General features: G+C 55.7%; 2 protein-coding genes across 2 annotated transcripts in view; both read left to right on the top strand.

Annotated features, from left to right (window-relative positions):
• The first annotated feature begins 743 nt into the window (after window positions 1-743).
• On the top strand, window positions 744-12,994 carry LOC130044178 (cytochrome P450 2S1). Its single transcript, XM_056136798.1, has 9 exons — window positions 744-1,173; window positions 2,361-2,526; window positions 5,225-5,374; window positions 5,612-5,772; window positions 5,897-6,082; window positions 7,637-7,778; window positions 9,800-9,987; window positions 12,106-12,247; window positions 12,368-12,994. The coding sequence occupies exons 1-9, from the start codon at window positions 1,000-1,002 to the stop codon at window positions 12,547-12,549; spliced, it is 1,491 nt and encodes a 496-aa protein (XP_055992773.1). The 5' UTR covers window positions 744-999; the 3' UTR covers window positions 12,550-12,994.
• An 8,618-nt stretch (window positions 12,995-21,612) lies between these two features.
• AXL (AXL receptor tyrosine kinase) overlaps window positions 21,613-27,541 on the top strand; it is a 28,032-nt gene continuing 22,103 nt past the window's right edge. Inside the window, exons 1-4 of the mRNA XM_056136763.1 lie at window positions 21,613-21,843; window positions 23,179-23,401; window positions 23,667-23,767; window positions 24,125-24,301. Of these exons, the coding sequence (XP_055992738.1) occupies window positions 21,780-21,843; window positions 23,179-23,401; window positions 23,667-23,767; window positions 24,125-24,301 (565 nt within the window). The 5' untranslated portion in view covers window positions 21,613-21,779. The remainder of the gene's footprint in view (window positions 21,844-23,178; window positions 23,402-23,666; window positions 23,768-24,124; window positions 24,302-27,541) is intronic.

Here is a 27,541-nt window from a genome sequence, read left to right as displayed (position 1 = left end):
GCATATCACTTTACCTTTTCTTCAACACTCGGTCAAAACAGTATTTTTTTGTAAGGAAACCCCTGCAACAATTAGTTTAACAATTAACCAAGCCTACTGAAGCCTTCTTTTTCTTGGGGCGATGCTCAGGGGTTACTCCTGGCTCTGCACTCAGAAATTATTCCTGGCGCTGCTCAGTGGACCATATGTATGGGATGCTGGGGATCGAACCGGGTTGGCCACGCGCAAGGCAAGCGAGCCACCCGCTGTACTATCCCTCCGGCCCCCTTTTAACCCGTTTAAGGGTCTCTCCTAGCTGTTGGAAATTCTAGGACCAGGCACGCTCCGGATGCTTCGTGTTTCACTCTGAAAACCGCGTCTCTTTTGCAACAGCTAAGAAGACCGAGAAGCCGGGCTGCGACTCGAAATCTCCTGGCTTCAAAAAAATCTGACCCTTACCACACCCCGGACCTAGGGCGTTTTCTGAGCAAGCGAATGAATGAAGGCGCTCGTCATTCAGACCCGCTGGAGTTCAGATCCAGCAGCGGTGTGGCCTAGGGCCACGCGGTGAACTTCTCCGATCTCAGACTCTTCTTCAGAAAAGGTCAAGGTTGGAGGAGACGGTGGAAGATGCGGGAGGAAATTGGCACCGCCCGCGCGCGCGCGCGCGCAAACACACCCCCTTTCCAAAGAGCCAAAGGTGGTGGGGGAGGCGGCGGCGCAGGGTCACTGCCAGGCGCGGGGTGTGGCCAGCTGGAGGCCGCCAAGGTCTCCCGTTTCCAGGTTCCTCCCTATGCCCCACCTGGAGTCTAGGCGCTGTCTCCGCCCCGCGCCGCGCACACCCAAGCGGCCGTCGAGCCGGCGTCCCGGACTCCGTTTCAGGTTCCAAGCTCTCGGCGGAAGAAATACGGCGGCGGGCAGAGGCGCGGCCGCCCCCTCCGCCTGATTTCGCCCACCCCGCCCGGCCGTGCCGCGTGGAGCGCCCGGGAGCGCGCGGAGCTGGGCGCGCTGACTTGGGTCATGGAGGCGGCCTGCACCTGGGCGCTGCTGTTGCTGCTGCTGCTGCTGCTAGCAGCGCTGGCGTTGTCGGGGACCCGTGCCCCCCGCCACCTGCCTCCCGGGCCCGCGCCGCTGCCGCTGCTGGGAAACCTTCTGCAGCTGAGGCCCGGCGCGCTCTACTCGGGGCTCTTGCGGGTGAGGACCCGGGACCTGCAGAGGGAGGCGTGCGCGGGGAGGGAGGGCCAGCGCAGAGAGGCCGAGAGGTGGGGGGACGGGGACAAGCACGGGGCCACCCGGAGTGGAGGGGAGGACAGAACCCAGAACCCAGACGGGGACTGTCGTGCCTGGGGAAAGCGTTCCCCTGGGAAGGCACCAGGGCTGGAAGGCGCAGCCCACTGAATTCCAGGGAGCCGGTGAGGCTGGGGGTGTGGAGGGCCAGGGAGTCAGAGGACAGAGGGACCCCCAGAATCCAGGGCAAGTGTGGGAGCCTGCAGGGAAGATTCTGCTGGGGAGTCTGGGGAAGGGTTGTGTCCGGGTCAGGGAGCGGGGAGAGGAGACAGGGTGGAGGGTTCCAGGAATCTGTAGAGAATCAGGGCGGGAGGGTAGGTGGGGCTCGCCTTCCCCTCCTCCCTCCCCCACCCCCTCACTCTCACTCCGAGGGAGCTGGCGCCGGTCCTGCGACCCAGGAAGGAGAATGAATCTGAGAAAGAAGAGACAGCTGGGGGTGGGGAGGTCCCCCAAGCTTTGTGGCAGGGGGAACAGGTGGGCGTCTCCCCACTTAAAAGGAGACCAGGCTGGGGTACTTGCACATCATAGCAAGGCAGGAAGCAACATAGGGCAAGTCCCAGCAGTGGCTGCTCCAGAATTTGTGAGTTCAGCAAAAAAAAAAGGTGGTTACATAGTGGGGGAACTGGTGGATTACTGAAGCAAAGCCGAGCGGGGTGTGGTGGGGTGCTGGGAGGTTCAAGGCAGGACTGTGCTTAGGGGCCTGAGATTGTGTGTGCAGGGAACATGGAGGGAGCCCACCCTCCCCCTGCCCCCCTCCCCTCCGCCCCCACCCAGCAGGAAGAAAATGGACCTTCCCACCAGGCTGTTTGTGCTGGGAGGGAGGGCCAGGGCAGAGAGGCTGAGAGGTGGGGGGACAGGGACAAGCATGGGGCCACCCAGAGTGGGTGGGGGGGGTGAGGGCAGAACCCAGAACCCAGACGGGGACTGTCGTGCCTGGAGAAAGTGACTGTCTTGCCTGGAGAAAGCATTCCCCTGGGAAGGCACCAGGGCTGGAAGGCTGGAGGGGAGGGGAGCAGGTGACCCCTGCAGCACAGGGGATCCTGAGGACACACGGACTGGCAGCCCAACACCCCATCCTCTGTCCCCACCTGCAGCTGAGCCAGAAGTATGGCCCCGTATTCACTGTACACCTGGGGCCGAGGCGCCGCGTGGTGGTCCTGGTGGGCCATGAGGCCGTGCAGGAGGCCCTGGGTGGGCAGGCCGAAGAGTTCAACGGGCGGGGCAGGCTGACAACGCTGGACGGAACCTTCCAGGGCCATGGTGAGTTCCCGGGGACTTCCTATTAGGGCTCATGCCCCAAAGGACAGGCGGTCTTTCTGCAGATCCCCCTATTCCCTCTGCTCCCTTGGAGCCCCACCCCCCCAGGCCAGCACCAGCTGGGGAACCCAAGGAAAGGGTGGCCTGGGGACTGCAAGCACCTAACTCAGCCCAGGAGGAAAGTTGGTGTACCTGGACTTGGGGTGCTCCAGCAGAAATCAGCACATGCACAGAGGCACAAGAAGCCTTCATTGGTTCCACAAACACCTTTACAGCTTTTCATGATGTCGGGTCTGGACTAGGAGGTGCAGGTGACCTACCAGCAGTGTTGTCCTGACTTACCGGAGGAGAGTTGATTCCAAAGTGAGGGGCGACCCAGAACTGAGAGTAGGACCTGTGGACCTGGACATCAGCCTCAGGCAGGAGGAAAGGAGAGATTTGGGGGCAATCAGAGGTGTTTTCTAAGAGGAGGTGCCATTTGAGCTGCAACCCAAAGGTTGAGCAAGGATGAAAACCTGAGTGGGGGAGAAGTCTGGAGTGATAGTACAACAGGAAGGGCACTTGGCTTGCACGTGGCCACCCAGGTTCGATCCCCAGCATCCCATATGGTCCCCCAAGCACCCTCAGGGGTGATTCCTGAGTACAGAGCCAAGAGTAACACCTGCACATTACTGAATGTGGTCCCCCTCAAAAAAAAAAATGGTGAGTGAACAGCAGGGGATGAAGGGGGTAGGGTGGAGGGAATCCTAAATCCTTTGAGGAAGTGAGAGGAGGCCAGGGAGATAGAACAGTGAGTAACAGAACTCAGGAAATCTCCCTCGTGGTCACGCAGAGCCTGAGTCATGCTGGTGTTTGGACTCTGGGTTTTCCTGGAGCAGTTTTATTTGTTGTTGGGGTTTTTGTTGGTTTTATTTTGTTTTGTTTTAGAGGTGAGTCATTGCTGGGGTTTTTTTGTTTGTTTGTTTGTTTGTTTGTTTTGTTTTGACTGAACCCAGTGGTGCTCAGGACTTACTCCTGGCTCTGCACTCAGGGATCACTCCTGGCAGGGCTCAGGGGTCCGGCTACCTGTGAACAAGGCAAGCGTCCTACCTGTTGTACTGTCACTCCAGACCCAGGGTTTGTGTTTTGTTGGTTTGGGGTTAAAGGGGTCACAGCCAGTGGTGCTCAGGGGCTAATCCTAGTTCTATACTCAGAAGTAGCTCCTGGCAGTGCTCAGAACCAAACGCTGCAAAGTCCGCACTCCTTCCTTTGAATTATGCCTGACCTGGAGCAGTAGATGTCTTCTTTTTTGGGGGGGAGGGGCGGATGTTGGTGACCACACCCAGCAATGCTCAAGGGTTACTTCTGACTCTGTACTCAGGAATTATTCCTGACAGGCTCAGGGGACCATATGGGATGCCAGGGATCAAACCCAAGTCAACTATATCCTACTCACTGTACTATTGCCCGAGCCCCTGGAGCAGCAAATTTCAATCAGGGAAGGGGTACACAGTTAGAAAGGACGATTTGCAGTGTGGGAGCCTCAGGGGAGATCTGGGCTGGGGTCTGCAGGAGGCCTAGCATGAGGACAGGGTGGTAATAAGATGTTATCTAGGGCTTGTCAGGGAATAGAGGATACTGGGCTGTGACGGGATGCGCGGGGTTGAATAGGGCACACCCAAATGACCCTCCAGCCCTGCATTCTGCAAGGGCAATATGGGCTCAGGGAAGGGCAGGCTCTGTCTGAGGCAGGGTTGGTTGTTTGGGGGGTTGCTTTGGGGTTTTATGGGGGAGCGGTGAAAAAAGGGAAAATGCTGGGGTTGGAGAGATAGTACAGCAGGGAGGGCATTTGCCTTGCATGCAGCCAACCCAGGTTCAATCCCCGACATCCCATATGATCCCCCAAACACCGCCTGAGTGAGTCCTGAGTGCAGAGCCAGCAATAATTCAAGAGCCCGGCCAGGTGTGACTCAAAAAGACTAAATAAATAAATAAATAAAAAGAATAAAAGTAAAAGAATAAAAAGTAAAAAAGCAGTTCTGTGTCCCTCTCTACCTGTTCAACCTCCAAACCCTGAGGGATATGGAACCCAGAATTACTTAATAAATGTGGTATGGGGCCTAGAGAAATAGTACATTGGGTAGGGTGTTTGTCTTGCACACAGCTGGTCCAGTTTCAATCCCCAGCATCCTATATGGCTCCCTGTGCCTCCCAGGAATAATTCCTGAGTGTAGTGCTAGGAGTAATTCCTGAGCACTGCCGGTGTGGCTGAAAAGACATTAAAAAAATTAATGTTGGAATAGATGATGAAAAGATGATGCATGGATGGATAGATGGATGGATGGATGGATGGATGGATGGAGTGATGGAAAAAAGGAAGAAACGAAGGAGTCAGGGAGGAGGGAGGGAGGAAGGAAGAAAGGAAGGAAGGAAGGAAGGAAGGAAGGAAGGAAGGAAGGGAGGGAGGGAGGGAGGGAGGAAGGGAGGGGAGAGGGAAGAAGGAAGGAAAGAAGGAAGGATATTACCCACATTCATCACAAAATGGAGAGTAGCTAACACAAGTCGCCCAGTTTTCTGGAGAATTTCAGGTCACTCACAGGCTGTGGGTCCCAGTTGGAAGCTTGTTGAGTTGGGAACCAGACTGCTCTGGCCTCTGGCGGGGCCCACCGGGTCCTGGGCGTCCTCCCCTGCCCCACCCCCTGTGAGCTCCCCTTCTGTACAGGGGTTTTCTTCTCCAACGGGGAGCGCTGGAAGCAGCTGCGGAGGTTCACGACGCTCAGCCTGCGGGACCTGGGCATGGGGAAGCGTGAAGGAGAGGTGCTGATTCAGGCCGAGGTGGGCCACCTGCTGGAAGCGCTCAGGGACACGCAAGGTCAGCAATGCAGCACCTCCGGACACAGGGTCTGGGGCCCTCCTCCCTTCTCCACACCTCCCTAGTCCCAGGAACTGGCCACTCGCTCTTTCTGCCTCTGCCTCTCCCCTCTCCACTTCTCCCGACTTCTTCCTCTCTCTCTCTCTCTCTCTCTCTCTCTCTCCATTCTGTCGCCCCTAATCTGTCTCTTTGTCCCTGTCCCTCATGTGCCTCCTTCTGCCGCCCCCCCCCCCCCAGGACAGCCGTTTGACCCCTCACTGCTGCTGGCTCAGGCCACCTCCAACATGACGTGTTCCCTCGTCTTCGGCCGCCGCTTCCCCTACGAGGATGAGGAGTTTCAGGGCGCGGTCCAGGCTGCCAAGGGCATCCTGCTGGAGATCTGCTCCCCGTGGGGCCAGGTAAGGGGGTCACACTCCCTCTCTGAGTACCACCTGCCCCAGACCTACTCCCAGGTAGCCCCGAATCTTCACCTGGCTGGGCAGAGCTGCACTGCACTGACAGCCGCTGTGTCTTCCCCCGCAGACCTACGAGATGTTCTCCCACCTCCTGCAAAAGCTCCCAGGCGCCGGTGGCCTCTCTCAGTTGCTCAGCCATGTGGGCACCTTGGCAGGCTTCGCCACCCGGCAGGTGCAACAGTGCCAGGCCCACCCCAACCCCTCGGGCCCTGCACGGGACGTGGTGGAGGCCTTCCTGCGGAAGATGGCCCAGGTGAGGGGTTTGGGGGGATCATGAACTCGATCGACTCTGCCTCTCCTCCCCCATTCCCAGCTCCTCATACTCCCCATCTGCCCACACCTGTGTCTTCTGCTCACATGGCCCTTGCTCCATGGTCCCACCCACTACCTGTCTGCCACTGTGTAACTGTGACACCCCCAGTGTCCTGTCCTCAACAACCCCCATCACCTCGTCCCTCCTCCACCACCCCCCAGGACATTGCTGATGAATTACAATCATTTCATTCTAAGTCCTGGCACACTTACTCAACTATTAAAACCCACTTTATTGGAGTTGGAGTGATAGTACAGCAGGTAGGGCATTTGTCTTGCACACAACTGACCCGGTTTGATCCCCAGCATCCCATAGGGTCCCCCGAGCACCGCCAGAAGTAATTCGAGTGCAGAGCCAGGAGTAACCCCTGAGTATTGCCCGATGTTACCCAAAAAAAGAAAAAACAATACTCTTTATTGATTACAACAGGGCTGGAGTGGTAGTACAGTAGGGAGGGTGCTTGACTTGTACATGTCTAGCCTGGGTTCCATCCCCGGCATCCCATATGGTCTTCAAGCCCTGTGCCAGGAGTGATCCCTGAGTACAACTAGTGTGGGCCCAAAAAACAAATGAAATCTCATTTTATCAGGGGCCAGGGAGACAGGACAGATTATGGCTCTTGCCTTGAATGTGACTGATCCGGGTTTAGTCCCTGGGAATGCACGATCCCCTGAGCTTGTAACTGAGTGTGTTCCAGCAACTCCCCGCCCTCCAATAACATGGGAAACAAAACCTTATTTCAGTAAAAGAACTTAATATCAAGAGCTTACCAGCTTTCCCAAACATTCATGGGGGGAGGAGGGGAACAAGAGCTAGTCCAGGGGCTCCAGTGCCTGCCATGCTGCCAACCCTAGTTCGATCACTGGTGCTGCACATGGCCCCCAAACACCACCAGGAGTGACCCCTATGCATTGCCAGTTATGACCTAAACCTCTCTCAAAATTAAGGAAACAAACAGATAAAAATAACAGTAATAACAGTAAGGCCCGAGCCAGAGTGCAGTGCATAGTGCACTTACATGCACACGACTGAGCTCAGAGCATGAGTAAGTCATGAGGTGCTGGAGAGATACGACAGTGGGCAAAGTGCTTCCCTTACACCAGACTGACTTGGTTCCAAACTCTAGTATCCAATGTGGTCCCCCGAGCCCACCAGGAGTGATTCCTGAGTGCAGAGCCAGGAGTAACCCTGGAGCATCAATACCCAAAAAGAAAAAAAAAATGTAAATCAGTGGGGAAGGAGCGATAGCACAGCAGGTAGGGCATTTGCCTTGCACACAGCTGACCCAGGTTCGATTCCCAGCACCGCCAGGAGTAATTCCTGAGTGCATGAACCAGGAGTAACCCCTGTGCATCCCCGGGTGTGACCCAAAAAAGCAAAAAAAAAAAAAAGCAAATAAGCTTCCCCACAAAGCTCTTTCTTGCTGCCCTCCTTGCTTCCTTCCCCTCCTCTGGGCTGCGCCAGTTCCTGAGCCCCTGGCCTGATCTCTCGCAGGAGGGGGGAGACCCTGTGACAGAGCTCACCACTGAGAACATGCTGATGACCATCATCTACCTGCTGTTCGCAGGGACAATGACCGTCAGCACCACTGCTCGCTTCGTCCTCCTGCTGCTGCTAAAGTACCCCCAGGTGTACGGTAGGACCCTACAGCCCCCGGGCCTGAAGCACATTGTGGGAGCAGGGGGCGCTCAGCGTGAACAGCAGAAAGGAGACCAGCTTCCAGGGGCAGGGCGAAGGGCCTAGTGGGGTATGGCACAGCGTGAGGCATGGTGAGCCCAGGGAGGACAGCCTCCCAGAGTCCCGTGGCCTGCCTCAGCGGCACATGTGGCAGCCATGGAAGGTGACCGAGCAGCAGAGGGCAGGGGCAGATTTGCTTTCTAGAAGATTCCCTGGAGGACCAGTGAGATAGTTCCTGGGGCTGAGTGCAGGCTGTCAAGAGGCCAGGGTTTGATCCCCAATACCCTGGGTTGGAGAGAGAGTGTACATGAGCAGAGTTAGGCACTTGCCTTGCATGTGGCTGGGTCGGCCAAAACCCTGGTTCGAATTCCCAGCACCCAACAGGGCCCTTTGAGCACCGCCACTCCTAAGCACCAACCCCTGAGCAACAACCTGATGTGGCCGAAAAATAATCCAGTTTTTGGGGCTGGAGCGATAGCACAGCGGGTAGGGCGTTTGCCTTGCACGCAGCCAAGATGGCCGATACAGGTTCGATTCCCAGCATCCCATATGGTCCCCCGAGCACCGCCAGGAGTGATTCCTGAGTGCATGAGCCAGGAGTAACCCCTGAGCATCGCCGGGTGTGACCCCCCAAAAAAAATCCAGTTTTTTTTTTTAATGATCCTGGAGGCCAGAGAGACAGCACATCAGGGAGGGTACTTGGTGGCTACCCCACGTGTGCTACCTGGGGCAGGGTTTACCTGCAGAAGCAGATGGTCACAGGGGCTGGAGCGATAGCACAGCAGGTAGGGCGTAGCATGCAGCCAACCTGGGTTCGATTCCCAGCATCCCATATGGTCTCCTGAACATCACCAGGAGTAATTCCTGAGTGCATGAGCCAAGTGTGACCCAAAAAAATCAAACAAAAAAATTTGAATAAAATAAATAAAAGAAGCAGGTGGTCCTAGCAAGGGCATGGGGTAGTCCCATGAGTTCAATCCCCAGCATCTTATATGGTCCCCCGAGCACTACCAGAAGTAACCCCTGCGTGCTGAGCTGGGAGTGACCTGAGTGTCATCAGGTATAGCCCAAAAACCAAAAGAGAAAGAGAGAAACTTAAAAGTTCCTCCCTGGCACGACGGGGCCAGAGCGATAGCACAGCGGATAGAGCGTTTGCCTTGCATGCGGCCGACCTGGGTTTGACTCCCCCACCCCACCCCCCACCTCTGCATCTCCTTTGGTCTCCCAAGCACCCCCAGGAGGCAGAACAAGGAATAACCCCTGAGCATCACTAGGTGTGACCCAAAAAACAAAACCAAAAAAATTTTTTAAAGTTTCTCCCTGACAGCACCTGTTCCCCCAAGCAATGAGTTAGGAACAACCCCTGAGCACCACCAGGTGTGGCTCCAAATAAAAATTTGGAAGATTCCTTTGGACTGCCTTGAAGAGGCTGGTTCCAAAGGGTGTCCAGGAGTGCCAGGAACCAAAGGGTACTGGGCAGAAGAAAACAAGGTTGGGCCCACTTGAGGGGTCAGCTGTGGACAGGGTAGGCAGGAATCTACATTAAGGACAGGGCTGCCATGGGACCAGGTAGGGTAAGCGCCAGCTTTGAAGGGGCACTGAGACTAGCTGGGGAAGAGGAACTGCAAGAACCCTCAGAGTCAAGACATCATGGGACAGGAGAAACCAGGCAAGACTAAGAAAGACACGGAGGTGGATGCAGGGGACTGGGGCAGGAACAGAAGCTGTAGCGGGAAGGAGAGGCATTCCTGGGGGGGAACCCGCCCTGGGAGTGACGGGGTAGGGGGGGATCCCATGCTGCCAGGCCCAGGGCATGGGCTGGGGCTCTGCTGGCCATGGTGAACAGAGCTGTCACCTCGTCTTTCCAAGACTCAGTTTCCCATCAGGGTCATGGGGGTGACAGCCCCACTCCCCCTGCTGTGCAGGTGCCTTCCGGTCTCCACAGCCCCTCTAGCCGCCTCTCTGCTCTTGTTGGTACAGAGCGCGTGCAGGAGGAGCTGGCTCGGGAATTGGGGACCGGTCAGCTACCCAGCCTGGGGGACCGAGGTCGCCTTCCTTACACGGACGCGGTTCTGCATGAAGCACAGAGGCTACTGGCTCTGGTGCCTATGGGAATACCCCGGGCCCTCACCAGGACCACCAGCTTCCGCGGATACACCTTGCCCCAGGTAGGCGCACATGGAACCAGGCCCCATGCCGTGAGGCTCCATCTGGAACCCGGCTTGCTGGCTGCTTCTGGATCTTGGTCTTTCTTTGCTTCTGTCTCTTATTTGTTGTTTGGTATTTGTTTTTATTTGGGGGCCACATCCAGCAGGGTTCTGGAGCTGAAGTCCTGGGGGTTGGTACCCAGGAGTTGCTTCTGATGGTGCCCCAGGACCAGGGATTGAAAGCACCTTTCCTCAGAAGAAAGCCTGTGCTCTGCCCACTGAGCCATCTCTTTGGCCTGCCCTCTCTGTCTTTTTAGGGAATCTTTCTCCTCTCTTATACCTCTGCCTCTTTTTTGAAAAATGTATCGCTATTAATGTTTTGGGGGCCACACTACCCAGTGATGTTCAGGGTCTACTCTGGCTCACTGCACCTCCAACACTGCTCCCTGGGGTTCTCAGGGATTCATGCAGTAGTAGGATGAAACCCATGTCTTCTGCATGCAAAGCCCATACCCACTCAGCCCACTGAGCGTCTCTATGTTTCTGTTTCTTCCTGTGTTGTTTCTCATACCCTTTGACTCTGTCTGGGACCCAGTGTCCCCATTCCGTTCTGCCACCCCAGCCCAGTTCCACCTCTTTCCAAGCCAGCAAGTGGGGAGAGAGTGTGATAACAGACACTGTCAGTGAGATGACAGAGCAATCTGAGAACTGAAGGATGACAGGAGTCTCAGCGCGTGCTGTAAACAGTTTGTCTGACACACACACAGAGACATACACATAAGCAATCTGAGAACTAAAGGATGACAGGGGCCTCAGCCCCTGCTGTAAACAGAAACACACACACAGGCACGCACAGACACACACGCGCGCACGCGCGCGCGCACACACACACACACACACACACACACACACTCACTCACCCCTTCTGCCCCTTCGTTCCCAAGAAACTCAGACCCAGCACCACCAGGGGGCGATGTTTCCCTGAAAACCAGAGGTCCCTTGAAGGTTGCAGGATTTGCGGAGGTCACACAGCCTACAAGCCATGGAGAGGGGATTTGAACCCAGACCCTATCCTTGAGCCTCTCTTCTCTGTCTTTTCTCTATTTGAATACAGCTCTACTAGGACCCTGCTGTTTTCCTGGAGCCTCTCCCCCGTCCCAGCTCAGCCCAGGAGGGAGTTGCCCCTCCCTCTCCCTCCCCCTTGGCCCCTCTGTCCAAGGAACGTTGTTGCTTTGATCTCCTGAAGGTGCTGCCTCTCTCCAAACAACTGGGCATCCCTCCCCCGTGTCCAGAATGACCCAAGGGGCTAAAAACTACTCAGAGCTTGTTGGGGTGGGGTGGGTGGGAGACGCTCTGTATCACATCTACCCCCCCCCCCCCAGCCTAAATACAAAAGGTAAAAATAATCAGTCCTACCATATTAAAAAAATGGGAAAGTTGCTTTAAGTTCTTTGGCCCTCTGTTTTTCCACCTTTAAAATGGGGTCATGGGGCTGGAGCGAATAGCACAGCGGATAGGGTGTTTGCCTTGCACGCAGCAGACTCAAGTTCGAATCCCAGCATCCCATATGGTCCCCTGAGCACCGCCAGGAGTAATTCCTGAGTGCACAGCTAGGAGAAACCCCTGAGCATCACTGGGTGTGACCCAAAAAGCAAAATAATAATAATAATAATAAAATTTTAAAAAAATAAAATGAGGTCATGACACTGCCCACATCCTAGGCTTGGGGAAAAGAGTCAGTGACTGTGGGGATGGGGACCAGAGAGGCAGTGTAATGAGCAGGGCGCTGGCCTTGCAGGCCACTGACCTGGGTGTGATCCCCAGCATCCCAGAGGGTCCCCAAGTCCCCCATCCCAGAGCATTCCCCGAGCGCAGAGCCAAGAGTGGGCCCTAAGCACTGCTGGGTGTAGCCCCAAAAGTCAAAATAAAAATAAAAATGAGTGGTGTGTGGGGGTGTGGTGACAGACTCCGTCTCTGAGGTCATGGATGTTTAGTTTCACAAAGCCTCTGACTAGGAACGTACGCCTAGCACACGACATGTGCAAGTCTGGGAGGCTGGCGTGTCCCCCTCCGGACCCCTGGTTGGGGACAGCGGCCTGGAGGGGAAGGGTTTGTGGGTTCACTCTGATTTTCCCCCAGGGCACCGAGGTCTTCCCCCTGCTTGGCTCTGTCCTGCATGACCCCAAGGCCTTTGAGCAGCCCGAGAAGTTCAACCCTGACCGCTTCCTGGATGCGGACGGAAAGTTCCAGAAGCAGGAGGCCTTCCTGCCCTTCTCCCTCGGTATCTCCTGGGCCCCAAGCCCATTTGTCCCCCTGGGGATCTGTGCCTGGGGAGCCAATCCTGGCCTGCCCGGGAGTCCCCCTGAGCCCCAGAGTGACTCGCGACCCCTCTTCCCTCCAGGAAAGCGTGCCTGCCTTGGGGAGGGCTTGGCCCGAGCCCAGCTCTTCCTCCTGGTCACAGCCGTGCTGCAGACCTTCTCACTGGACAGCCCGTTCCCGCCCTGCGCCCTCAGCCTCCAGCCAGCCGTCAGCGGCCTTTTCAACGTTCCCCCAGCCTTCCAGCTGCAAGTCCGGCCCCGCTGACTTCCCCTGACCCCAGTCCCCACCATGCGCCCTGTGAGGGAGCCTTAACCTCTGACATGGAGTTGAGAGTGTCTGGAGCCACGAGTCCACACTGCTGACAGCCACACTCATATCCCTGGAGTCTACACTGCCGGCAGACAGATTCATACTCCTCAGAATCCACACTGCCGGCTGCCACATTCACATCCCCAGTCTACACTGCTGGCTGCCACATTCAACCCCCAGAATCTACACTACTGACAGCTACATTCACACTAGTCTATACTGCTGGCCGGCTGCCATATTCACACCCCTGGAGTCTACACTGCCGGCAGCCAATTCATACCCCCAGAGCTATTTTCTAGAAGAAGGCACGTGGTTGGATACTAGACCCAGATGCCACAGGGCACATGTGCCCACGGGTCTACACAGTGATCCAGACAAGTCTGTACCCCGAGACATGATCCAAAGGGCCACCAGCTTCCCAACCCCAAGTGCCCTGACTGCCAGCCCACACAGTCTGCTGCTCACACAGTCTCCCATGTTCCCTCCTTCTTTTTTCCTTTTTTGTTGTGTGTGTGTGTGTATGCGCGCCACACCCCGCAGTGCTCAGGGGTTATTTCTGGTTCTGTCCTTACAAAATTACTCCTGGCAGTGCTCGGAACCATATGGGATGCCGGGGATCGAACCCAGTCAGCCACGTCCCTTTTTTGTTTCCTTCTGACTGCAAAGATGAGCGATATCCTAGTCAGAGTGGAGTACAGAGGACACGTCCCCTCCCCATCTCTGGCTGCACTGTTCCCCAACACATGCCTGTCTCTGTCCCCATGGACGCTTGGACACCCATGCTGCTGTCCCTGCCCCCACTCCCCCCAGTCCTCAGACATCCTGGAGCAGTCACCCTGATCCCCAGCTCGCCCAAACCCAGCACGCAACAGTGGGAGCTCTGTGACAAGGATGCTCCAGCCACAGCCCCCCGATCCACTGCTTCTGTAGCCCTGTGGAGAGCCTCACCAGCCCCCCACATACACGGACCACCCTCCTCTGTGGTCGTGCCCCTGTTAGCTAGACCTCAGGGAGGGAGGGGGACACAGACTCCCTGCACCAGGGGACCAGGCCAAGTGTGACATCCATCCTGGGAACTGGAAGGTCCCCATTTTGCAATAAAAGTTGGTTTCTGGCTCCCGATCTAGCAAGAGGCAGGTCCTAGTGATGACAGGGTCTGTCATTGTGAGTAAGGGGTGGGGATGGGGGGTCCACCCCTCCCTCGAGGCTGGGCGGGAGCAGAAAAACATCTCCCCCCCACACACCCTGCTGCTGACATCAGCTCCAGATGTGGGACACGGGGAGGGGCGCAGTGCTGGGCTCACTTCCGGTGGGGCCTTGGGAGGGGGAGGGGGAGGGGGAGAAGGTGAGGGGCAGGGCCAGGCGCCCAGCCAGGAAAAGTCCAAGGGTGCAGGGAACTCTGAACCCGGCCAGCAGAGGCTGGAACTTAGACCCCCGTCCGGCCCTGACCTCTTCCTCTGCCCTTCCCCTCCAGCCTCCTCTTCCTGGGGAAACCAGGGGCGCTCCTATACTGAAGCACAGAGGAAAGATTTATCAGACCCTGGGAAAAACTCCGGGATCTCCCCCCCACCTCGCGCCTCATTTGGTGACCTTGGACTTTACGCTTCTTTTTTCAACTTCTTAAAAGTATCTTAAGGCAAATCCCGGAAGATAATTGAAGACACATTTCTGAGAGCAAAGCATCTTCCATCCACCCCATCCCACCAGTGGGTTCTTAGAGCATTAGCAAGCTCCCCCCCCCCGCGGAGTTGAGACTATTGAGGGGGCCTCCTTGCACACCTCCCACCTGCTCTGCCACACTGCTCTCCACCTGTCCAGCCTGCCCTGGGTATTTGTTTAGAATTGTCCTTTCCCTCCTCAAGGAATTAGAGAGATTATATAGAGGGGAAACATTTGCCTTGCACGCAGCTCACTCAGGTTGGATCCCCAGCATCCCATAGGGTCCCACAAGCCCCTCTAGGAGTGATCCCTGAATGTAGAGCAAGGAATGAGTCCTGAGCATCACTGCATGTCCCCCCACCCACAAAAATAAATGTCCTACCCAATTGGTCCCTTTGGTTGTCCTGTTGGCCCTACTCAAGGCACCTAGAGGTTGAGATTCTCACCCAGGGTCACATACTTAAACACGGTGCCCACCAGAATACCAAAAGGACAGTGTCATCTGAATAGCATTCGCCATGTGGGACAATCCCAGGGGTGAAGCTAGGGGTCCCATTCACCGAGGTGCTTCTCAAAGCTTTTGCCAGCTGCCTCCCCTCCCCTCCCCCATACAGTATTCTCTCAGGCCTTTATTTATATTTATTTATTTAGACTTTTGGGGTCACATCTGGCGATGCTCAGGGGTTACTCCTGGCTCTACACTCAGGAATTACTTCTGTCAGTACTCACAGGGGACCTTATGGGATGCCGGGAATTGAACCCGGGTTGGCCACGTACAAGACAAACACGCTCCCTGCTGTGCTATTGCTCCAGCCCCTCTCGAAGTCCAGTCCGAAGTATGGCAGATTCCTCAGGCTCCAGCGCACATTGATCATTCGCCACAGTCTCCTTACTTAGTAGATTCCGTGGTGTTACCACGGTAGAGGAGGGAACAGGAAGCTGGAATTGAGACCAGATCCTCACGTCGTCACTTTTCAGCCCATGGCACCTTAACTGAAAGGATATAAAATGTTTGAAAGAAAAAAATAAATAAATGGAAAGTTCTGGAACATTTAGGAATAAACTAGATGCTACATTCTTGGGTTTTGTTTTGTTACTTTTTGCTTGTTTGGGGGCCACAGGCAACTGTGCTCAAGCCTTACTCATGGCTTGGCACTCAGGAATTACTGCTGGCGGGGTTCCCCTGTGGAGTGCTGGGGATTGAACCCTGACTGGCCACATGCAAGGCGAGTGCCCTACCTGCTATCCCATCACTCAGGCACGCTACTTTTGTTTCATGATGGTAGGATCTGAAAAGCACCATGGAGGCTGGGGGTTACCGGGAAGATACAGAGTTAGCTCCCAAGTTCAGTACTGTAAAGTATCTACTCAGGAGTCCGGAGCAATAGTACAATGGGTAAGGCATCCACTTTGCTCACAGCTGACCTGGGTTCGATCCCCAGCAATCATAGGGTTCCCCCAAGCACCGCCATGTGTCATTCTTCAGTGCAGAGCCAGGAGTAACCCCTGAGCATCACCGGGTGACCCAAAAAAGAAAAAAAAAGTGTCTGCTTGAGAACGGCACCCCCAGTTCCTCCTTCTAGACTTGCTTTCCTCTGCAAAATGTGACTCAGGGAAGTTGGAATCTGGAAAACCAACACGCTCATCTATTTAAGGAAGGGGGATCATTGTCCTGCGTTGACATAAACACTGAGAAAAACCACCCAGAGAGAGCACATGCATTAAGGTGCTTATCTCGAATGTGCTTGACCCTGGTTCAATCTCCAGTACCACTTGGTTCCCAGAGCACCGCCTATGTAGTTCCCAGACTCCCTCCCCCCCCAAAAAAAAAGCAAGTTGAGAAGATTTATGATGAGTTCAGAAACAAAATATGAATGCAAAGTAGATTAATATAAACTTACTGAACTCCAAAGATTTCAGAATTAAGGGGCTAGAGAGGTAGTATAGCAGTTAAGGTGCGTGCCTTCACACTGCTGACACTGGCTGAATTCCCAATACCTCATAGAATCCCCTGAGCCCCATCAGGAATGCTCCCTGAGCACAGAGCCAGGAGTAACTCCTGAACACGGTTAGGTGTGATCCAAAAACAAAAAGACAAAATATTTGTCACTGAGGGGCCAGAGCAGTACTACAGCGGGTAGAGCTTTTGCCTTGTACGTGGCCGACCAGAGTTCAATTCCCGGCATCCCAGATGGTCCCCCGAGCACCGCAGGGAGCAATTCCTGAGTGCAGAGCCAGGAGTAATCCCTATGCATCTCTGAGTATGACCCAAAAAGAAAAAAAAAATTGTCAATGACATATTGCTGTCTGGATCTCACCAAAAGTTTGTGGAGAGATATGTTAAATGTTTCTTGTGCTTTATTAAAGACTATAAAATGTTTTGATAGCACAGCAGTAGGGCGTTTGCCTTGCACGCAGCCAACATGGCCGACCCGAGTTCGATTCCTCCGTCCCTCTCGGAGAGCCCGGCAAGCTACCGAGAGGATCTCGCCCGCACAGCAGAGCCTGGCAAGCTCCCGTATTCGGTATGCCAAACACAGTAACAACAAAGTCTCCAATGAGACATTACTGGGCCCACTCGAGCAAATCGATGAACGACGGGAGGGCCTTTACCTTTTACCTTTAATAAATAAATAAATAAGCATAGGCCCAAGTGATATATACAGTACAGCGGGGAAAGCGCTTGCCTTGCATGCAGCCAACCCAGGTTGGTCCCCTGAGCATTGCCACAAGTAATTTCTGAATGCAGAGTCAGGAATGACCTCTGAGTATCGCTGGATGTGACCCAAAAAGCCAATAAATGAAAAAAATATATATATATAACTGCTTCCAAAGGCCGTTTGTGTTCTTCAAGTCCGTGTTCTCCCTTGAAACTGTAACTTGCTTATCTCCATGTATCTTTGTGTGTGTGTGTGTGTGTTTTGGGTCTCTATGATGTGTTGCCTATTGTCTGAACCCCATCAGATATGGTGTGGCAATTACGGAAAATGGGTAGAAGATGTCCAGCGATGCTCAGGGGTTACTCCTGGTTCTGCACTCAGGAATTACTCCTGGCGGTGCTGGGGAACCATATGGGATGCTGGGAATTGAACCCGTGTTAGCCTCGTGCAAGGCAAACGCCCTACCCACTGTGCTATCGCTCCAGCTCCACCCCATGTATCTTTGCTTGCCCATTTCCACCCTGGAGAAGCCTATGTTCTCTCATGAACACTCACTTCTTTCTCTCCCTCACATCTTTCTAAATATGTTTCAATAAAAACTTTCTTGCTTCACCATTTCACCTCCTCCTGAAATTCTTTTCTCTTTATTTCTTTGTTATTTTTTTGTTGCTGTTGTTGATTTTTGGGTCACACCTGGCCATGCTCAGGGGTTACTCCTGACTCTGCACTCAGGAATCACTCCTGACAGTGCTCAGGGGACTATATGGGAAAGCCAGAGATTGAATCTGGGTCAGCTGCATTCAAGGTAAATGCCCTCCCCACTGTACTATGCTCCAACCTGAAATTCTTTCCTATGAGGGAAAGGCGACGGACCCATAATGACTGTGCCAAGGTTGAGACTGACCTTATCTAGGCTGGGCATTTCCCCTGAGCACTGGTGCTGAAGTGGGTCAAGCAAAAGAGTGGAAACACTCTTTTCTCAAGTCAGTCTCCCTTGCTCCCCACTTTACTGAACCACCTGCAACAAAATCAAGTCAAATGCCCCATTGCCCATACCTGTACTGCTTGGGCACTGTTAGTGGGAATTTAAATTATTGAGGTCTTTCTTGGAAGACAGTCTGAAGGTCCTCAAATTAAAAATCACTATATCGGGGCTGGACCGATAGCATAGCGGGTAGGGTGTTTGCCTTGCACGCAGCCAACATGACCGACACAGGTTCGATTCCCAGCACCCCATATGGTCCCCCGAGCACCGCCAGGAGCAATTCCTGAGTGCATGAGCCAGGAGTAACCCCTGAGCATCGCCGGGTGTGACCCAAAAACCAAAAAAAAAAAAAATCACTATATCACTGTTATCCCGTTGTTCGTCGATTTACTCAAGCGGGAGCCAGTAATGTCTCTATTCCTCCCAGCCCTGAGATTTTAACAGCCTCTTCTTACTCATCTTTTCCCAATGATTGGAGGCTTTTTCAGGGTCAGGGGAATGAGACCTGTTGTCATTACTGGTTTTGGCATATCGAATACGCCATGGGGAGCTTGCCAGGCTCTGCCTGTGTGGGTGGGATACTTTAGGTAGCTTGCCGGGTTCCCCGAGAGGCATATATTTATATATTTCTCTCTATGATTTGTTGCCTATTGTCTGAACCCCATCAAATATGGTGTGGCAATTATGGAAAATGGGTAGAAGATGTCCTATAATGTGTCCGGAAAGCAGGCTGGAATGTGGCGGCGGTTGGTTAGCTGCCAGGGCTGGGTCCCTTGGGGTGGGGAGGGCTCTCACCCACCCCACTTTGGGGTGCCCTGAATGAAAACAGCCTGGCTTGGAGTCCCAAATTAAAAATAAACTTTTTTTTAATAGGGCCAGAGCGATAGTGCAGTGGATAGGGCCTTGCCTTGCAAGAGGCTGACCTGAATTCAATCTCTAAACCACATAGAGTCCCCTGAACCCCCACAGGAGTGAGTCGTAGTAAGCCCTGTGCTGCTGGGTGTGGCCACAAAACATAAAACAACGACAAAATAAAGGTAGCATATGACCCAGCCAACTCACTCTGGGAAAGATCTCCAAAGAACATGAAATCAGTATCTCTGTAGACCTAGATCAAGAGTAGGGAAACTTTTTTGTGCCAAGGTACATTTTCTGCCATACAGTGAGAATGTTCCTCCCCACCCCCAGTGTGGCAGGCAATGAGATGCATCTATGTCTGTCCCAGCATGCACTGGGGCTTCAGGGCTTCGTGGACGTTACACAACTCAGGGACTGGATATTCCCCGTCACAGCTCCAGATGGTGGTATGTATGTATCTCTAGGTTACCTTGTCAGGACAGAGAAGGAAATTGGGCCACATGCACCAACACACATACACTCGAAGGCCGTTGTTCTGAGAAAGAAAAGACAGAGCAAGTTTAGGTGTGGAATGAATGTTAAGCATATCAAGCTTAGGGGCAGGCGGCGGGGGACACACTGACCTCAGGACACAGACCTCGTCCTAAGGAGGCGCAGAGCTGGGGGTCACTGGGTTGATCGTGAACAATCCTGTCTGATCCATGAGAGTTGCTCGGGAGTGTGGCTCTCAAAACGCCTGCCTTGGAGAGAACTGCTGATAACACGGCAGGTGGGGCTGAGACCTCACTTCACTCTGTGTGTGTGTGTGTGTGTGTGTGATGGGGGGGGGTCACAGATATACACAGAAGAAAGATCAGATGGCCCGAGTGATAGTACAGCAGGGAGGGCACTTGCCTTGCACATGGCCATCCCAGATTCAATCCCCGGCACCCCATATGGTTCCCAAGCACTGCCAGGAGTGCAGGGCCTGGAGTAAACCCCAAGTTTCTCCAGGTGTGCCCCCACCAAAAAGAATAAAACAAACAAAAATAAAGTGCCTTCCAAGTCCTAGGCCCTGAGTTCAATCCCTGGTGCCACCCACATGTACCCAAGGCAGTCCCAGGAACTGCACCCCAACTCTGTGCTTCAACAAGGTGTGCCGGAGCATCCAAGAATGCCAAGACAAGGCACGTGAACCCTGGCGAGCACAAGCCAGTGTGAGAGCAACACAGTGGTCTGGTGAGCTCAAGCCTCCAAGAACAGAGAAAGACAAGGGGAGGGGGGCAGGAAATCGGGGTTCCCTCATGAGACAAGCCAGGAGGAGGGTTGTGCTGGGGCAAGAAAGATGGTGGGGAGAGGGAGAGAAGAAGGAGGGAGGGTGCAGATGTGGAGGACGGAGGACGCCAAGCAGGGGTCCTGGAGGGCACAGAGGGGGGTGACCCATATGGGTGGTGGGAGGAGCTGGCAGGGGAAGCTGAGAAGGGGACAGGACACTGATCCCAATCACACCCATCAAGAGCAGAGAGCAAGCCTGAGCCCACTCCCCACAGTCCCCCCACTCCTCCACACTGCTAGCTGAGACACCCCTCCCCCCCCCTACAAAGCACAGAACCTTCCCTGAAGCCATGCACAGTATCTGTGGATTCAGGAGCTCTCAGGGTAACACAGTCCCCCACCCCCAGAAGCAAAGGAAGTGCCCAGCAAACTAATAAGATACAGAGGCCCTGCAAGGTCAACCACTGGACACAGGCCAGAGGGCCTGCTGAGACTGTCCCCTCTTATAGGCAAGGTCCCTGGCTGAGCCCCACCTATGTGGAGTGGGGTCCCACATAGGTCTGGGCAGTTTCTGGTCCCCCCTGCCATGGTGGTTCTTTTTGTCTGAGACTTCCTGGGGCACTACCCAGAGATGCCCACCACTAGGCAATGTCCCCCCATTCCTGAGGTTTCTCCTGGAATGGGCTTCCTGACCCGGCTTGTCTGAGAGTGTCCATGGATGGTAGGGCCTGCATGTCTCTGCCTGTCCGGCCTCCAGTCACTGCGCGCTTGTGTGTATGTGTATGTGTCTATGTGTCTGTGTGTGCATGTGTGTGTATGTGTGTGTGTCTGTGTGTGCATGTGTGTGTGTGTGCGCGCATGTGTGGGTCTCTGTGTGGATCTGTGCGCTTGTGTGTCTGTGTGTTACTCGTGTGTGTCTGTGTGTGGGTCTCTGTGCGTATCTGTGTGCGTGTGTGTGTCTATGTGTGTGTGGGTGTCAGTCTCTGTGCGTATCTGTGTGCGTGTGTGTGTCTATGTGTGTGTGGGTGTCAGTCTCTGTGCGTATCTGTGTGCGTGTGTGTCTATGTGTGTGTGTGTGTGTCTGTGTCTGTGTCTGTGTGTGTGCACGCGCAAGCATGCATGTCTGTATGTCTGTGTGTCTTTTGTGTTCACGAGGAGGCTGTGAGCTTGAAGGGGAGTGAGAGCCCAGGGATGAGGCCTGCCGGGGGCTGGCCAACAGGGCTGGGGGGTGGAGGCAGCAAGGGGGCGTTGGTTGCTTGGGCAGAAAGGGGAGCGGAGCTGGGGAGGAATGTTTACCAGACACCCAGACAGCCTGGAGGGACAGCGCCCAGAGCCGGCTAGAGGCACACAGCCTCTGAATTAGGGGTGCTGCCACCAGCAGCCCCTGCCCCCTCTCTGCTGCCTCCCCTCCAGGGCCCCTTTAAGACGGGGCTGGTCCTCAACTCTCCCAGTTAACCCTTCCAAGTCCAGGTGGCCCCTTAGGCTCGGGCCGGTGGGCGGAGGCAGGAGTGGAGTGGGGGAGAGGCAGGGGCGGGGTGAAAGTTGTGAAGCCCCGAGCTGGGCCTGGGCAACAGAGCACTAGGGCGCCGGGAGCGGGGAGCAGAGCCGGTGAGGGTGAGTCCCCCCACCCCGCGGTGCCCGGCAGGCAGTGCCAGTTCCCGGAGCCCAGAGCTGGGGGGAGGGCCGGGCTGTCCCGGCCCTGCCCCCTCCCGCCTTGGGCTGCCCAGCAACTTCGGCAGAAAGTTTGGCATTGGCCACCGGTGCCGAGGATGGGCAGGGACGTGCTGGCCTGGTGCTTGGCGCTGAGCTGCTGGGGGAGTGCGACCCCCTGGGGTGAGTGATGGTGGGGGGCTGGGGTGTGTGGGCGGAGGGATGGCAGGTGTGGGGGTGCCTCTAGAGCTCCGCTTAGGGGGGACAAGGGAGAAGAAGTGGGACACTGATGAAATCAACAGAGGGCCAGGAAAGGAAGGACGGCAAAGAGAGGCACCAGGAGGAGTGGGACAGACACATAGCTGGACAGACAGGACAGGACAGGGTGGGCACTGACTTCAGTTCAACCGGCACAGAGCAGGCGGGATTCCCAGATCAGAATCTTCTAGAAAGAACCCTCAGCTCCAGAGGAGGCCCCTCACTGGAGCTCAAGGAGGGAAGCTGGATCTCTGTACCCCCCCACACTCCTGCCTGCCCCCCAGTGCCTGTCCCTGTCTGGACCCAGCCCGGCTGCTTCCAGCTTCCTCCTCTGCAGATCTCCCCCTTTCTCTCTGTCCCCGTGTCTGTGTCTCTGTCTCTCTCCCTGTCTCTGTGTCCCTCTGTGCATCTCTGTGTCTCTGTCTCTCACTCTGTCTCTCTGTCTCTCTCTGTCTCCTTGTCTCTCTCTCTCTCTCTCTCTCTCTCTCTCTCTCTCTCTCTCTCTCTCTGTGTGTGTGTCTGTCTGTCTGTCTCTCTCTCCCTCCCATCCCCAGCTCTCCTTTTCTCTGACTCCGGGTGGGTCTCTGCGTCCCAGGACTGACTTTCTCTGACTTCTCTCTCCTTCCCAGCTGGCTTCTCCCACCCCCACCGTGCCCCAGTTTCTTCCCCGCCGTCCCCCAGTCTGATGTATGAAGTCCCTGGAGACCCTCAGGGAGGCCCAGGGAGCAGGGCCAGTGCAGGGCGTGGGAGGCGGCCAGATCCCGGCCTGCTTCCCAACCAACGGCTGGAAAGACAGAGAGAAGGAGGGACGGACAGATAAAGAAATGGAGAAACAGAAGGATGGAGGGAGGGAGGAGGGAGGGACAGAAGGGTGGGCAGATAGAGGGACAGAAGACTGGATGGATGGATGGATGGATGGATGGATGGATGGATGGACAGAGGGACAAACAGATGGATGTATGGAGAGACAGAGGTATGGACAGATGTAGGGACGGAGGGATGAATGGATGGAGGGATAGACAAACAGAGGGATGGATGGAGGAGCAGACAGATAGATGTAGGAATGGACAGCCAGAGGGACAGACAGATGAAGACTGGAGTCTTCCGGCCCCAGTCCCCCAGGAGGATTCTGGGCCCTTCCAAAGCTGCCCACATTTGACTGAGGTCATAGCTGTGGGTGCCGGCGGGCAGGGCTGAGGGACTCCAGAGCTCCGGGCCAGGGGAGGGGGCCTCAGAGCTAACAGCTCCTTCTCCCTGCAGGTGCACAGGCCGGAGGAAACCCCTTTGTGGGGAGCCCCGGGAACGTCACAGGGGCCCGGGGCCTCATGGGCTCCCTTCGGTGTGAGCTCCAGGTGCAGGAGGAGCCCCCAGAGGTGACATGGCTCCGGGACGGCCAGGTCCTGGAGCTGGCAGACAGCACCCAGACGCAGGTGCCACTGGGCGAGGACGGGCAGGACGACTGGAAGGTGGTCAGCCAGCTCCGGTGCGAGCCCCCCTGCTCCAGCCGCCCTGTTAGGGACCCCCAACCCCTGGATAGTGTCCGGGTCACAGCCTTCCTGGCTGGGAAGCTGGGCTGGGAACATGGTGACCACTCTGGGCATCTGCCATGCCCCTGGGTTGCCCTTTTCTCCCCTGACCCGCAAGGTCAGGTTCATTACGACATCCCCAGGTTCTCACCAACAAGTCTCCTGTGGCTGTCCCCCAGCTCCAATAACCCACTGAAACTCTGTCCCTCTCTGGCCCCCCAGAATCTCCTCGTTGCAGATCTCGGATGCTGGCTGGTACCAGTGCGCTGTGGTCCTCGGCGGGAAGACGTTTGTGTCCCAGCCTGGCTATGTGGGGCTGGAGGGTGAGCCCGGGGCTGGGGGTATTGGGAGTGTCCCCCCAAGACAGCTTAGGGATATCAGAGGTGGCAGGGGTCAGGAGCGAGGAGCTGCTAAATGACTGGGAGGGGGTGGGACAGGGGTTCATGTGCTGGAGAAGCTGAGTGTCTTGGGGGTGGGAGATCTGTCTGTCAGTTGTCCCAAGGCAGGTGTGCTTGAGAGGGAACATTCTGGACCTCAGAGGCACCACGTAACCCTGTCTGTCCTGGCCTGGGGCCCCGCTGTGGGATGGAGAATCCTGGAGAGTTCCCTGGGAGGACCCTGCATCAACTTCAGGGGGCACTCAGAGGGTCCCAGCCGCTGTCACTGCCTCCCCACCCTAGGCCTGCCTTACTTCCTGGAGGAGCCGGAGGACAGGGCGGTGGTCGCCAACACCCCCTTCAATCTGAGCTGCCAGGCCCAGGGGCCCCCGGAGCCCGTGGATCTCCGCTGGTTCCAGGACGCCACAGTCCTACCCCCCGCACCGGGGCCTGGCCCCCAGTACACGCTGCATCTTCCTGGTGAGTCCCGCAGGATGGACAGATGGAGGCAGACAAGGGCTAGATAAGCGGATGGACGGTTCAGTCTGGTATTGAGGGCCCTGGCAGGGGAGCAGTGGGCAGCCAGGGAAGACTTTGTGCTTGTTCATTACCCTGTCCTTGTACCTTTGTTCCCAGGCTTTGTCCCTCTCTGGCTCGCGTTTGGGGGGCAGGCACACCCAGCCGTGCTTGTTTCTCTCTCTGTGTTTAGGGATCGCTCCTTGTGAGGCTCAGGGTACCAAAGGTGGTGCCAGAGATCAAATCAGGGCCAGCTGTGTGCGAGGCGAGGGTCTTAACCCTGTCCTCTGCCTAGCCCCTCCCTCCGTGTCTTTGTCCTGCGTCTCTCTGTGTGTCTGTCCCCGTCCCTCTGTCCCTCTCACTCCTTCCATTCACTAGCATCTCTGAAAGGGATTCTTTGTGCTCGGTTTCCTGTGAGCTGTTCCATGGCTCAGGCGTGAGTGGGCCTCACGCCCTTTGTCTGCCCTTGACCTCGCAGGACTCGTGTGCCCTTCCACCTCCCCCCACAACAGACCCGCCCTTCAGGGGTGCCACTGCGGGTGGGGCTGATGGGACTGAGAAATGGGGGGAGGCAGAAGGCCAAAAGAAAGGCAGCGACAGAAAGGGAACAGCCTGGAGGGAACAGAGCACAGTCTCAACAGGTGGAGAGTGGGGGCGACAGGAGGACAGTCACCCCCTTAGGAGGAGAATCCCCTTGGGAAAAGATGGGGGCCATCTGGGGGCCCGTCATGGTCCAAGGCAGAGCTGAGGAAGGAGAGAAAGAGGAACAGACAGGGAGACAGAGGGAGCAGGCTGGTCCCTGACCCGCTGTGTCCATCTGCTGGGCCAGGGAGGGGACTCTGGACAGAGGGTGCAGTGGGGGGGAGGAAGGGCCCCACATTCCCAGCATTCCGGGGCCCCTGAGTGTGCAAGGAAGTGGCGGTGAGCAGCCCCCACCCCCAGAGGTGGGATGACTCAGGCCAGAAGCCGAGTCTGACTCAGCCTCCAGGACCCTGGATTCAGAGTCAGGGAGGGCGAAGGGAAAGTCCACCCTCCCCCAATGTGGGCAAGAGAAAGGGGGCACTCAGGGGTGAGAGGGTCTAGTGTGATGCCCACCACAGCGTACTCCTGTGGGTCATGGTGTCCGGGAGGTATCTACGTTCCTCTAGAGCTGTGTGTGGGTGGTGGTGGTGGGGAACAGTAGGACCCTCTTTGTTCCAGACTGTCTGGTTTGTTGTTTGTTTTTGTTTGGGAGGCTTTGGTTGCTAGACTTACTCCTGTCTCTGAGCTCAGAGATTACTTCCTGGCAGGCTCAGGGACCATATGGGATGTTAGGGATCGAACCAGGTTGGTCACACGTAAGGCTAGCACTCCACCTGCTGTACTATCGCTCTGGCCTCCTGTGTATGGTTGTCATATATGTGTATCATCTCGGGGTTCTGTCCAACTGGTGTGTATGGCATGTATGTTGTTGTGCATTGGGTCTTTTGTTTTTATTTATTTAGGGGTGGGGGTGAGATCTCATCCAGTAGTGCTCAGGGCTCACTTCTGGCTCTGTACTCAGGGATTACTCCTGGCAGGACTCGGGGTACCATATGGGATGCTGGGGTTCAAATTCAGATCAGCCTCATGCCAGGCAAAAGCCCTCCCTCCTGCACTGCCTCTCTGGCCCTTGGATCATTTTTTTTTTGGTAAGTTTGTGGTCAGACCCACTAATATTCAGGGGTCACTCCTGGCTCTGCACTCAGGAATTACTCCTGGCTGGGTTCAGGGGACCATATGGGACAGATTTAACCCTGGTAGGGCACATGCAAGGCAGGTACCCTATCTGCTGTGCTTTCACTCCAACCCATGGGTCTTTATTTTTATGTCCTTGTATATCTGGAATTGGGGATGTACTCAGGGCCCCAAGTGTGTGCTTGTGTGTGTGTGTGTGCGCGCGCGCACAGGCGCATGTGATCATTATGTGTGCATGCGTGGGGGGAGTGGCAGTATGACAGTGTGAGGAGCAGTTGGGGGGAGTCCTGGCTACTTGTCAAAGAAGCAGCTTTTCTGGTCAGAAATGTGTCTTAATGGGGGCTCTGGTCCCTGGCAAAGTCAGATTGTACCCAAAGGCCATTTGTATGTGTGAGCCCCCGAGTAACCTGGGTTTGCATCATGGGAACCACATGTGGATGGTGAGCCTCACACGAACTTTTGTATCTGTGTATATGCAAATGTGGGTAGAGGGGGTCTGTATCCCCCCTCAGTATGGTGTGGGGGGGGCCTGCATTTTCCTGGGGATGTTGACTCCCATTGCTTCTTTGCACCAGAACCTGAGGTGTGTGCCCCATTCTGCACGAGGTGGGGGTGTGCATCTGGCAGGATGACCCAGGGGCCCGTGGTCAGCAGTGAGGGGGAGCAAGGCAACCTGTGTCCAGTTGGGCTGGAGCGGAAGAGGCTAGGTCAAGTGTGTGGTCAAAAAGCCGGCCTCAGACTTCTCTCCTGCTGTCCGTGGGTCCGATCTTACCTGCAGGTGTGTTGGTCACTCCGGACATGTGGCTTGCGATGCAGGGGGTGGTAGTGCCCGCCCACTAGTCCAGCTGGCACTGGCACGTTTGAATGTGTCAAGTGTGTGTGTGTGTGTGCCAATGTGTATTTGTATATGTGTATGTACGTGAGTTTGTGAATGTATGTGAATGTGTGTGTGACTGTGAATGTGTGTGTGCGTGTTCATGAGAGTGTGCATGCATGTGTGTGTGTGCAAGTGTGTGTGTGTGTGTGTGTGAGAGAGAGAGAGAGAGTGTGAGTGCGTGCCAGGGCGCCTGATGCCTTTTCCTGCCACCTGTCAGCCCTTGGTGTGTGGATGTGGGTGTCCCTGTGGATACAGGGCGCCTAAGGACTGTCAGGACTGCGGGTGCTGGCTCCGGGCAGGCCTTTTTGGGTTTGTGCTTGTCAGCGGCCCCCCCCATCCCGCCCCCGCAGTGGGGGGGGGGGGGGGTAGGGGGAAGAGGCCACGTCCAGGAATTTGGCTGTTTGTGCTTCTGTGTGAGTCAGGGCGGCGCCTCTCTCTCTCCCTCCGTCCCGCTCAGTCCCTGGAAAAAGGAAGGGAGGGGGGCGCCGCAGGCAGGAGGCCCCGGAACATCTGGAAAGCACATCTGGCCTGAGCGCGCTCCAGCCTCGTGGGGGAGCGTCTGCGGGAAGCAAGGGGGGCTTACGCTCTCCCCCTCCCTCAAGATGGCCCGC

This window comes from Sorex fumeus, unplaced genomic scaffold, assembly GCF_029834395.1.
Source record: "Sorex fumeus unplaced genomic scaffold, SorFum_2.1 ptg000122l, whole genome shotgun sequence".
NCBI classification, from domain to species: Eukaryota; Metazoa; Chordata; class Mammalia; order Eulipotyphla; family Soricidae; genus Sorex; species Sorex fumeus.
The sequence above is the reverse complement of the archived record's forward strand: the minus strand, read 5'-3'. Positions and strand labels throughout refer to the sequence as shown.

Bases quoted from the DNA above. Each gene is read 5' to 3' on its own strand.
- LOC130044178 (XM_056136798.1), top strand. From the start codon at position 1,000: ATGGAGGCGGCCTGCACCTGGGCGCTGCTGTTGCTGCTGCTGCTGCTG. The intron at 9,988-12,105 runs GTAGGCGCACAT...ATTTTCCCCCAG, and splicing joins GCGGATACACCTTGCCCCAG to GGCACCGAGGTCTTCCCCCT. The intron at 12,248-12,367 runs GTATCTCCTGGG...TCTTCCCTCCAG, and splicing joins CTTCCTGCCCTTCTCCCTCG to GAAAGCGTGCCTGCCTTGGG.